This window comes from Lissotriton vulgaris, chromosome 1_1 (assembly GCF_964263255.1).
Source record: "Lissotriton vulgaris chromosome 1_1, aLisVul1.2, whole genome shotgun sequence".
In the NCBI taxonomy this organism is placed as follows: domain Eukaryota; kingdom Metazoa; phylum Chordata; class Amphibia; order Caudata; family Salamandridae; genus Lissotriton; species Lissotriton vulgaris.
In genome coordinates this window covers 601,203,308-601,215,478 of record NC_141685.1, presented here as the reverse complement: position 1 = coordinate 601,215,478, position 12,171 = coordinate 601,203,308, and the positions used below count along the sequence as shown (strand labels likewise).

At 41.0% G+C, this 12,171-nt stretch overlaps 1 protein-coding gene across 1 annotated transcript in view; it reads left to right on the top strand.

Annotated features, from left to right (window-relative positions):
- The window catches only part of COL24A1 (collagen type XXIV alpha 1 chain), an 897,023-nt gene that overhangs the window by 61,757 nt on the left and 823,095 nt on the right, over positions 1 to 12,171 (top strand). Inside the window, exon 2 of the mRNA XM_086954096.1 lies at positions 3,303 to 3,367. Coding sequence (XP_086810222.1) covers positions 3,303 to 3,367 — 65 coding nt within the window. The remainder of the gene's footprint in view (positions 1 to 3,302; positions 3,368 to 12,171) is intronic.

The following is a 12,171-nucleotide window of genomic DNA, read 5'->3' as shown; positions in this document are numbered from 1 at the left end:
TCTCTGCATCTATATCTGATTAGTGGCCTGCAAGCAATGGCTGCCACCTTTAACGAACCCCGCCATAAGTGTGGCAGGGTATGCTCAGACGTGAGTCCCTTGCTCACTTTGCCACTGGATTCAAGCAAGCCGGGCTGAAGACGGCTGGAATGCCAGAAACCGGTCCTCTGAAGCTTGTTTCTGGTCTGGGAAGACATGGCTTGGCAGTTCGGGCTGGACTGTTCCCATGAGGCACAGGGTCAGACTGATTTGCATATAGCCATGTCTGAACTGGGGTGGCAGAGTGGGCTAAAGAACGGTGATGGATTAAACCCAGATCCTTTGGCTGGGTGTGAGTGTTTCATTGATTCAGATGCTCCGTCCATCACCACCCCCTTTTGTACCACCTTTAACGAACCAGCATCCCCTCGCAATGTTGGGGCACGTTCTGCAAAAGCAAAACTACAGTACCACAATGCAACACGTTCTTGGCTAAAAAGCCTGGACGGGCTGAGAGTGTCACGCATGACAAGGAGGGACTTGACTGCTAGGCGTGACAATTTGGAGAGCACTTGACTCTATTAATTCGATGTGTCATCAGAATATGTGTTCTATGAATGGTGGAAGGAGGCACAGCCTGGGTGATCGGAATCTTCAACAACTCTCTTAAGGGCAGAGGGAAGGAAGTGTTCTGATGTTTGTTTATTGACTGCCAGGCCTGACTTCCATGTCATCTGCTTCCCCTCTCCGCTTCAGCGCAGAGCAACAGGTGCCATTGACAGCACTGTTTACAGTCTGCAGCCAGGGAATCAGACTGAAAAATGGGTTATAAAGAAGGAAGCGATAAAACTATGTATATTTAAGACAAGACCTAGGCTCTGGAGTGGGGGAGAGGAGGCGATGGGGCTGAGATAAACGGCGAGAGCTTCAGAAGTGGAACAGAGGGGCAGCGCCGAGTAGGAGGAGGTCTGAAGAGGGAAATAAAAATAAACAATAAAAAGAAAGGAGGCTTGTGTGCCGAGAGAAAGCGAAGGCTGCGGGCAGGGAAATGGAACACCGTGAAGTCGAACAGTTATGACAAGCGCAAACAGAGTGATGAAAACACAAACCTCATGCTTTATTCAGCCAGGAAAACCTTGGTTTGATGCCTCTAGGAGCTGGAAGGTGCCCTGGAACGCTTTTGAGAGGGATTCCATATGCGATGATCTATTAACTGGGGACATGTGCAATAGAAAAATAACTAACAGTGAATCAATTCGAAAAGTGGTGGGCATGTTTCGGAAAATCAACGATTTAAGTTAATATGATGAAACGAATATATATTTGTAAAACATTTTATTTGAAAGAATGCTCATAAAATCACATTCACACATGTTTTACTACGATGCAGAGCTTAAATTCTACATTAATATCATACTAAGGTTACATTCTGTATTAATAACATACTAACAAGTAACTAATTTGAGAAATGATGGCTTCATGTCTCCTACATCCTCGTTATTTTACAGCTGGAAAGGAATGAACCCACCTTAATAGGATGTTATTACACTGCACAGATGTAACCCCTGATGTTCTGGTTCTTGATAAATCTCTCTCTTGATAACCTCCCTGCTCGGAATAAATCACATAGAATAAGCCATAGCTGCCGATCCGCTGTATGTAGTAAGTTATTTGTTAGTTATTCCCAATGACAAGACAGTGAAAAGGCACAATGACCCACTTGGCCGCATCTGCCACACTCCACAGTGGGAATACACAGAATATTATCAAGAACACTAACAATTATAGAAAAACAAAGACGCCTGGGGACAACTATCAACCAACGCACCTGCAAATACCAATCGAACTCGCCATTTCAACTTGCTGTTCAATCAAGTAAAGTTTTCTGTCCAGCGACTTATCTCGAGGACACAGTGATAGCCTCATTGATGTCAAGATGTTGCAGGCCAAGACTTTACAATAGCATCATGCAGGAGAACATAATTATCTGCATCGTTGTAGACAAAATACTTGTTTTGTGGATGCCGGAGTTCTCAGCTGCAATGCATGAACCAGGGTACCAAAAATACATTCTTGCTTAAAAATGATAGTCTTTTAAAAATAATACTGAGAAAAGCTGGCTAACTCAAAGTTCAGCGAATTACCCACAATGCACATAAACGCCAGCTCTTTATCAAGCTGTGGATGGGCTGTCCTTAAGTACTCCAGGTTGTTGGGGTCTTTGTCTTGTTAGGTTAGAGGCTGAATTCATAAGAACCCAGAGTCAGCTTTAATTGGCAGTATTCACAGTTGTCTTCATGACACCTCTGCCCCGAAACTCTGAGCAGTCGCAACAACAAACCAGTTGTAATTACAGACAAATAATACTAAATGGGTAGGGTCTTTTGCCACATCTGGTGATTAATTACAATAACAGCTATCATTTGATAACACGTAAATAGTCAATGCCTCTGCAAAAGGTGTTAGCCATTATGAATTTCCTGACCCCTAATTAGGGTCCTGAGCAAAAAGCTGGGGATCATGTGATTGGGAGGGCTAGTAACACCTGTTAGCTCCTCATAACATCTGGATAGTAACATTTCTATTCAAGGAAAATCACCCTAAACTTAAAAGCATATCAACGGTTTATTTCTGCACTCTGTCCCTACTGCACACTCTCAGAAAAGGTACAATGCAGGTAAAAAACTGTAATTAGTGCCAACATTATAAGAATTATTATTGGCTGAACCAATTTTAGCATTCTGTACAGGGTGCCAACAAGTCAGTGTTTTTATCATGCTTGATATCAATGTTCTGTCATGTCTAAGCACTAACAACACCAGGTGTTACAACTTCTCACTTTGTGAACCTCAGGAGAATAAAGTTGTCTTTGTGGGGGATCAAACTTGTGAATTGCAGATCGCACAGAGATTTCATCATTGAGCGCTTATCTCCATCTTGCAGATGTGAGTGGTCTCAGGTCCAAAGCTTCCTGTAACAACACCAAGGGAAATTTTGAAAAGCACAGCCTGATAGTCATTTTATCAGTTTCTAGAGTGATCTAGACTCCATGATCTAGATTTTCATCCCCCAGTAAAGTGGAGGCAGACCTTTGAGTGACATAGAGTGCTTCCAGCTTGATCCCGCCTGCCTTCCGGTGCCTGAATTTAAGGTGGCATTGCAGAACGTTTAGGTTGAGGGATTTTTTAGGGCTGTTTTAGGAAAGGTGTTTGCACATATATTGTCAGAAGAACATTGATCAGCATTTTTAACTTGATGATAACAATTTAACAAACACATGAAAGAGACGTCTCTGAATCTGTTGATCTGTTTCTGTATTTCAGGAGAACCCTCCTTCTTCTTATTTCACTATGTTTAGCTGTTGGGGCAGCACAAATACAAGAAAAAGGTGAGCATTCCTTATCTGAAAAGTTGTTCCATAGATGATGTTTCAATGTTAGTAGCGTTAAACATGACTGCATGCACATCTGAGCTCAAACAGCAGGGGTGAAGACAAGCAGCTGTACATACTACTAGGGAAAGTGAGGAAATGATAAAAGATGACCTTTTAAAACAATACTTGCATCTGCATTTCATAAAATAGGTTACATTTTTAGGTACTTACTACAATAGAGAACTATTGTTAGCGTGAAAAGGCATTAATCGTGACTTTGTTGCTGGTAGGTGTATTGTGGGGGTGACAAACTGAAACAAAATTACCTTCACACTTCTGGCACTTTTCAAATTCAGCAGTGCATGTCATCAGTTCTTGATTTATGATTCCCGTTCAAAGCACGACGACAGAAACATTGTGCCATTTGTCCAAATGGTTTTAATGTCGATGTATGTTTAAAATTAGTTTTTTTCACAGCCTGGAAATGTAATAATGTGAATTATTACATATGTCAGAGGAAAGATCTAATGTAATAGGGGTTTACACATTTCTATGTTCAATGGATTAAATTATGTTTTTGAGGCAGCAAAGCAGAGACAAAGAGACTTGGAAAAATCAGCAATCAACCAGATTATCACTAGCCGCATCACATCCCAGCAGTGACTACTGTTTCTCGGGCAATAGTGAATTCATCAGTATGGCACAGTGCCAAGAGGATGATCTAAAATATTTTACAGAAATCCGAAATCAGCAGCATGGATGAGACTGGATGCCTTCTGTCAATGTTCACGACCAGCCTTAAATTAAATGCAGAAAAGGAAATCTGCAAGAGACCACACACCTCCATATCTGCATTTACATTTACAAAGTGCTAGCATATCAAACCCTTAAAGGGATGGTCGCTGCTGTACCCAAACAATGCCACTTAATGAAAGGAACACATAGGATCAGAAGGAAGAAGGCGGCAGTGAATGGAACTGCTGTCGGCCCTCTCTGATGCTCACAGCTGTCTTCTGCACAGTTGAAGTTGGTCTTATGGTCATGTTGCACAGTGCAACTGATTACCAATTGACAGGGGCAGTTAGTAATATTTCATTACTTTACCACTGCCAGTGGTTTCCAATCGTTTCCCAATCACATTGCAAAGACTTGGAAGATGAAACTGTTTCTTTCACTGTCACTTTCTCTCTGTCTTACTTTCTCTTTCTTTGTTCCTCTCTGTGCCTCACAGTCGTCACTTTCTCTCTGTCTTACTTTCTCTTTCTTTGTTCCTCTCTGTGCCTCACAGTCCCTCTCTCTCTCTCCCATCTGTTTGTCTTTGTCTCCATCTATCCACTCCCTACTCTACTATTTGCCCCACTCTCTCTCACACTTTCCTAATCTATCTCATTTTTTGTTTCTCAACATCTCTTTTAACGGTTTCATTCTCTCTGGCTGTAGAGCTGGGTTTCACTCCGAGGTTAAGTACCGGATCATAGATGTATGTAGTTTTTTAGGGTCACTCTATTGCATGTCCCAATACTGTAATTGTGTAGTTTATGTTTTTAAATTTAGAATTGTAGTAGGGATTTCCTGTAATGAACACTTGCATGTTACATTCCCCTAGGCATTCTCCAATAATTTACTAGTTTGTGTAATCCAGACTGAACCAGGCCCCACACACCCCTAATGCACGTAGGTGCCTCATGGTTAGGATGATCAGGTTAGCAATAGATCTCCTCATTGTAAAACATTCTGCTGCTCCTCTGAGCAAAGTGTGTGTGTGGTGTCAAATATCTAAAAAAAATCATTGGCAATGCCACTTGGGCTGGCTTATAACTGTGATTACCTCTTCAGTCACTGGAGAGTTTCGACACTCGGTAGTTCACCATGTATTCAGTCTGTCACTCATCTTTGTACTAAGGCATGCAATCACCCACCCACTGACCTATCCTTGGATTCACTTACTAATCCATCCACAATAAAGAAATACGGAAACGCAAGAAGCATTTCAAGGTGTGTGTGTGTATGTCTTGGGTGATGCCAGACCTCAAAATAAATAAATAAGCACAGTAGCCGGTGGCCATTTTGGACTGGTATTGTGCATAGTGTAATATCAATACACTCTCAAAAGCCTATTGGATTTAGCTAACCTTTTCAAAATAAATATGCTGGCCCTAATGGCTCTGCAACATTTTATAACGTACAGATTAAACCTATGGCAATAGAGATACATTTCCTCAACTAAACAGTTTCACCTGTAGAATTTGCCACTGGATTTCAGAGCCATCAGGCATACAATCATTAAATTACAGCTATGTACAAGTGTACTGTTGACGTAACACTATACAATCCCTTGTAAGGTGTAGGCCTGGTGGTGAAATTCCACTGTGCTCGCGGAGTTTTTCACACTCTACACAGAGTTTTTGAAAACTCCGCTCTACGGACCAGAGTTTTTTCTCCTAACCAAGTGCGAGCGAGGAAAATCTTACTCCAGACCACCTCCTGGCGAGATTTCTCAACGTGGGCAGTTGCAGATGGCTGCGACCGCTCGCGCTTGAGAATCCTTCTGTTTGTGTTGAGGAAGCTGCAGCTTGAGGAGAACATCTACTCAAGCGTCCCAAAGGCGCAGCACTCTCTTGCGCTGTACATGGGGCTGTTTGTGCTGATTTTCCACTGCTGAACAAACACCCGGCACAAAAAATCAGGGCAAATGGCGTAACCCAATGCACTCCATGGCTTGAGGAACTACACGTAGTATGGCTGAGTTTTTGCAGACATCTGCCCAGGCCTAAGGTGGGATAACATGGATTATCACAGTGGAAATGGTACACCCGATGGTTAAGTCAGATGGGGCACCCCATGCCAAAAGGATTCCTTACAAAAAGAGTCTGGGAGCTACGATGTAACAAAATACCTGTCTATGGACTTTAACAAAATGTAATAACAATCCGTCCTTAAAGGCCTGTTGTCTTTCTCATATGCTTTTCACTATCAGGCAGGCATGCTGCATTGATTGCACCTTTTCATAATTAACAGATCAGGCCCATGGAAGCTGACCTAACTTTTACCAAGGAACCTATGAGGATTTTTAGCTTTAAACGCAAAACTGTCCAGATACCTTCCTCCTCAAACAACAACATTGAAGATATACCTTTTCAGCAACTATTGCCTATCGCCAAGCCTCCATATTTGGAAAATTCCCCCAAAAGCCTGTCTCTAATCAGTCACAGTTCCATTTTGACATCAGAAACCGATTTCATGACTTTAGTCACTCTGTCATCCCCGCAGTAGCACAGACACTGCTCCCATAAAAGCTTTGGAAGACTCTCTTTGCATACCGGACAATGGAGACCCTTCCTCCTGACACTGCTCTGTCATTCAGCAGTCTTTAACACCATAGATCAGAAGGGCCTCTTTGCAATTATCAAATTTGGAATGGACATTGAAGACAAAGGAGTATAGATAGCCACACCCTATCTAAGCAGGAGCTACTAATTTGTTCGAAGGTGCCAAAAAATGCACAACATTTACCAGTGTCCTGTGGAGTCCTAGAAACAATACATACTGTCATCTGCAGTTTTCAACATATAGACAGTTTAGAAATCATCCTAGCTGATCGTATAATCAATATATACCTGTATGCCAAAAGAAAACACCAGAATCTATAATGTTTGCAGTCAACATAAATCCCTTAAAATCTTGCATCCCTTTCATGCAAATGTGAATGTTTAGTACCTAGCTGAAGCTCAATGCAATCAAAACTAAATGTTTATTTCATTTACAATAACACCAACCACTCACACCCTGGTAAAGCTGTCAGACATGAACCAGGCATGATTCATATCTGCCTACACTAAATTGCTTTACTTTTCCTGTACTACAAATAATCATGACACAAAGAAGGCCCAGTGGCATAATGAACATTCACCTTTCCAAAAAATTAAAACCTACTTAGACGAATCAGACACTCCCCACCTTCCAAACCATAGTTGTATCATAGCTTGTTTATGTAGCCTACTTGCCAGCATCCCTTAATTCCTCTGCGACACCCATGAACATTGTCCAGCTCCTCTCTCTATGAGGGACACATGAAATGTTATCAACCTGCACCGCCCTTGACCCACATGGCTGCCCAGCAAGCCAATGTCCTCTCCATGACATTCTGCATCACCTACTAAGCTGTGACCACAAACTCCAGAGGGACTGGACACCTCTGTCAGAAACTACAACACCAGACGCCAAAGCGTCTCTAGACTTAAACTTTAACGTTACAAGAAATGTAGAACCCTGAAGCATACCTTTTTATCTGTGCCACATATCTGTCGTAATTCAGAAAAGATCTTAGAAGCCACCTCTTTAAGGAGCACTTGCTCTGTATCTACCTCCACACTGCCCATCTCAACCGGACTAATATATCTTACTCGCTGTGATAGCTTAGCTTTTTTGACAATATGTGAATCATTCCCTACATAGTGTCTCTCCTAATCCTCCCTTGCCACCTAGGGCTTTATTGCTGTTGTAGCTTGGTTTACTGCACAAGAATACCTGAAACACGATTCGAAACTTTGGGCATGAAAGGTACAAACAGGAGGACCACATAACCTGACCATATTCTAAATCAACTAATGCAAGATCACAGATACACCTCAGGCAGGACGGGTTAAAGGTGAAAAAAGGCTGGTCCGTCCTCGACATAAACCCCTAAGTAAACAGTAAAGTATTTATCTTGCAGCTTTCATTGAATAGGCAATAAGAAATGAGTGGAATACTAATTTTCTCTCCTGCCAGCTATTTGTAGTTCATCTCTTGTACATACTTTGGTTATGTTAGAACAGGGCAGTGCGAACCACACTCTCAAGCTTCATAGGATCTTTAAAGCTGACAAAGATATTTGCAGCTTTCAGCTGATGGAGGGATAGAAAGAAGTGACTGGAAGAGACAGGGAAAAGATAGCTATATCCCTTGAGAAGTAGGAGCCAAATTGAGTCCTGTCTCAAACATTCTTCACACACAGCTCTTTATCAATTAGGATCTTCGCTCAATGAAGAATTCATATGCCCCCAGGCTGTCTGAACATGCTGCTCTGAAGTGAATGGAAGGCGGTGCTCTGTGCTCCACAAAAAATCCCAAATAAATATGATCTCAAACAAGGTTGTCAATGGGGTATTTGTCATCGTGGCAATTAGTAATGTTAACCCTGCTCAAAGCTGAGCACAGTAGCACGTTAGTCCTCGTGTAATTGTCGTAGTTTAAAGTTTATGTGCTTAACTGCAAGTTTATTGAAGCAGCCAGAGTAAGAAAACATAATTAGCGCGTGCAGGTGCCACAGCTAATTACATTTTAATGAGTCCTAAAATAAGTAGTGCCTGGGCAAATTCAATGTCTGGTGTGTTCAACCTCAGTCACTCTGCACCATTTTGAAAGGTGAACAGTGATCTTGTGTTTACAGATTTTGAGTTACACCAACTAGGTGTATTCTTATCGTTCTGGAATAATTCAATAGCTGGCACTGTGAAGTTTATAGATCTTTGTTGGAAAGTATTGAACTTAACTGATTAAAAATAAAGATCAAATGATATATGTTCAAATACTCAATGTGGCTACTAGGAGAATATACTTTTTAATGCAAGCTCCATTTCTCTAATTCTATTTCATAGTTTATGATAGATCAAGATTTATACTTCCTTTAGCTGGCATTCCCAAGTATGTCACATTATGCCTTGTGATCTTCTGGGAATTATTTTCTATAAACCATTACTTACTAAAGTTTACATGCCGTTTCCAATCCCCATACAATAACTTACATGTAAACTTTGATTTCATTTATTGCATTCAGAAGATTTGGTGTCAGACTTCGGATCTACTGCACAAACTATTTTGTGTTGGCGCTCACACTCTTTGTGTGTCCGGGCACATATCACATCTGCAAAATGTGCTCTCCAGTGTATGCATGACTCAGTTAGTGAATTCACCACAGCAGGAAAATGGCAAAGACGGGTTGAAACTACTGCTCCTTATTAATCTGCAGAAGGCCCCCTCTGCCACGCCAAGAAGCCTATTGAGGCCCTCATGAGAGATGGAGTGGTCCTAGATTCTTAAATCACAGCTACTTTTGTCCTGTCACTGTCTCTGTATACACCTTGGCCTCTTTACAGGGTGTTTCGTTTGATGGCTAGATTCGCCAGGGGGATTCTTCCTTGTGAGTGGGTGAATCCTCAATGTCCTGTCATAAAAGAATTTCGTTGGGGCTCACTATGGGAGTCAATTCACTAAAACGATAGGGTAGAGGAAGTGACATCACATAACAACCCTTTGTACCAATGACATCACTGGAAGTGACATCACATGATCTTTGACACTGAATCTTTCCAGACTGTATTATCATATGGCCTACACCCAGATGAAACCCCAATTGCCGATGCTGCTGAAGTTAAGTGCCACTTAAGTGCAGAATTATGAAATAGCACATGTTTTCACAGTTAATTGTCCATTTTATAAACCACATCCATTTTAAATAGGGTGCTGACTTAGTAGGAACATTGCAACTTTCTTGCTTGAAGTCATGTTTGTTTTTATAAAAGAGAATATAGTGCAACAATAGACATAAAACAACACTAGGAAGCCAAATTATTTATACCACAAATTGTAATGATTTATTAATTTCTCTAGTGTAAACCCCAAACGTATAATGGACAACAAACAAAAAGATTAAACTAGGTATAGTGTTTTGTCCACTTTTATTTCTCTATGTATACCAATTATAGAATATGAACTAGATGATTGGCGTAAATTATTCCTTAGCATCGTTCACACATTTTGATTAGTGTCACTCACTCAGCACAGAAATGAAGCTTTTATTCAATCACATAACTTTCCATGTGTTCATAATAAAGAAACTTGGCAACATCTTGTAAACAAATATGTATTTTTGAATTTCCTTATTTTATTCAGAAGAGTATACTTTGCTTTTCTGTATTTGGTTTGCAGAGCTAAGATTGTAATGCAGTCGGAGGTGCAGAAAATGAACTGAGCACATCACAGCACTGTTTACCTTCTGCGGTCCCTGGCAGCCCCTAAATGTCTCTATTGGACTCACTAACCGTCAGTCAACTCCTTGCCTAATGTCTCCAGTTGCATATTTTGCCAATATGACTTTAAGGTTGATATGGTGCACATGTGTAGTAATTTGCTGGAGGTCCCTGCTCCCACTCAACTAAGGGAACATGCAGTACGCACTGTGCAGGTGCAATGTTTAAATAAGGGGCTTCACAAGTTCGTGGCCACTTCTATAATTCAAAAGTACACCGGAAGGTCAATTTGCACAGGTACACCTTTTTAATTGAACCTATAAGACTTTGGCGAAGCTGGCATGGAACTGGATGGTATCGTATCCTAAAATGTGAGGTTTCCAGATAAGAATTCCACATGCTCAGTGCAACTGTAGAATAGTTAATAACAGTTTCAAAACCAGGCTTGGCAGTTCATTCAAATCGAGAAGAAATTATTTTGTTCACTAGTCATTTCTATATCAGTTGATTTAAGAGCAAACTGTGTTTGCAAGAGGAAGTTTTGCAAGGTGACTCAGCGATATAGAGGTGAATGAAACAAGCATTGGCAAAGTCAATAGGTTTGTGTTGGCCATCAGCCTTTAGGATTTGACAGGGCTTGTTTTATTTTATCATGGTTTAGCAAAACTTTGAGGACCCGGCAGCATCCCCACCTTTAATCTAAAAAGGACACTGACTAACAGCAAAAGTATTTTTGGTGTCCAAAAGCATGCATGGCAATAAGAGTTCAGGTACTTAAGGAACTACTTTGTGTGAATGTGCTCTTTGTGAAAGGGAAGAATGCCATCACTCACAGTGAATGGCTGAAGTGGGCTGACCCACTAACCCACTCTGTATGCTGTAGTGGGCTTAAGAAAAATGTTAAATGGCACAATAACACAACAGTAGATGAATAAAGCTGAAAGAAATCCCCTAAAAGTAAATATGTTATACATATAATGATAGTAAAATCAACATGTTTTAGCTAATACCAGATCTAAAAATATGGCTTGATGTATGTCACCTATGTGCAGAAAATAGAAATGTTTCTTGGGTTGCAGGAACAGAATGTGTGTCAGCAAGGGAGTAGCCAGAAAATTAAAATACCCCCTACTTTGAACCAAAGCTGTTATGGCAAAAATCAAGCAACGCAAGTAATCAAAACCCTCCCCAGAAGAGCATGATTGCTTCTTCTATTGAAAAATCAATCTATTCAATCTTGTATCCTTCCATTCACCCTCTGATATCCATCATTTCACCTTTACATTCTATCATCCATTAAATCTTTCATTCACAAGTCAGTCTGTCAGTATTCCATTTGTCTGTCTGTCCATTTGTCTACCAATTTATATCCAACGCTATCTATCCAACTTCAAACCTATCCATAAACTTATCCATCCATCCATCTATCCATCCATCCATTCTCCATTTCACCCAGTCATCCATCTTTTCACATTCCCCTTTCATCTACCCATCCATCCTTTCAATCATCCATCCATTCTATAGTTTATCCATCCACCCTTTTACTCCATCCATCTCTTCACCCCATCCATCCTCCCATTCACTCATACAAACTTTCGGTCATCTATCCACCTTTTTACTCAGCCACCCACCCTTCGGCCCATCCATCCATCCATCCCAACTTTGAGTCATCTATTCACCCTTTTACTCATCCATCCATTCACCCCTTCATCCACCCATCTATCTACCCTCATTTTACTCATCCATCTATTCTTTGACTCATCTTCTATCTAAGTATCTATACATTCACCTTTCAACCTTCCATCCACC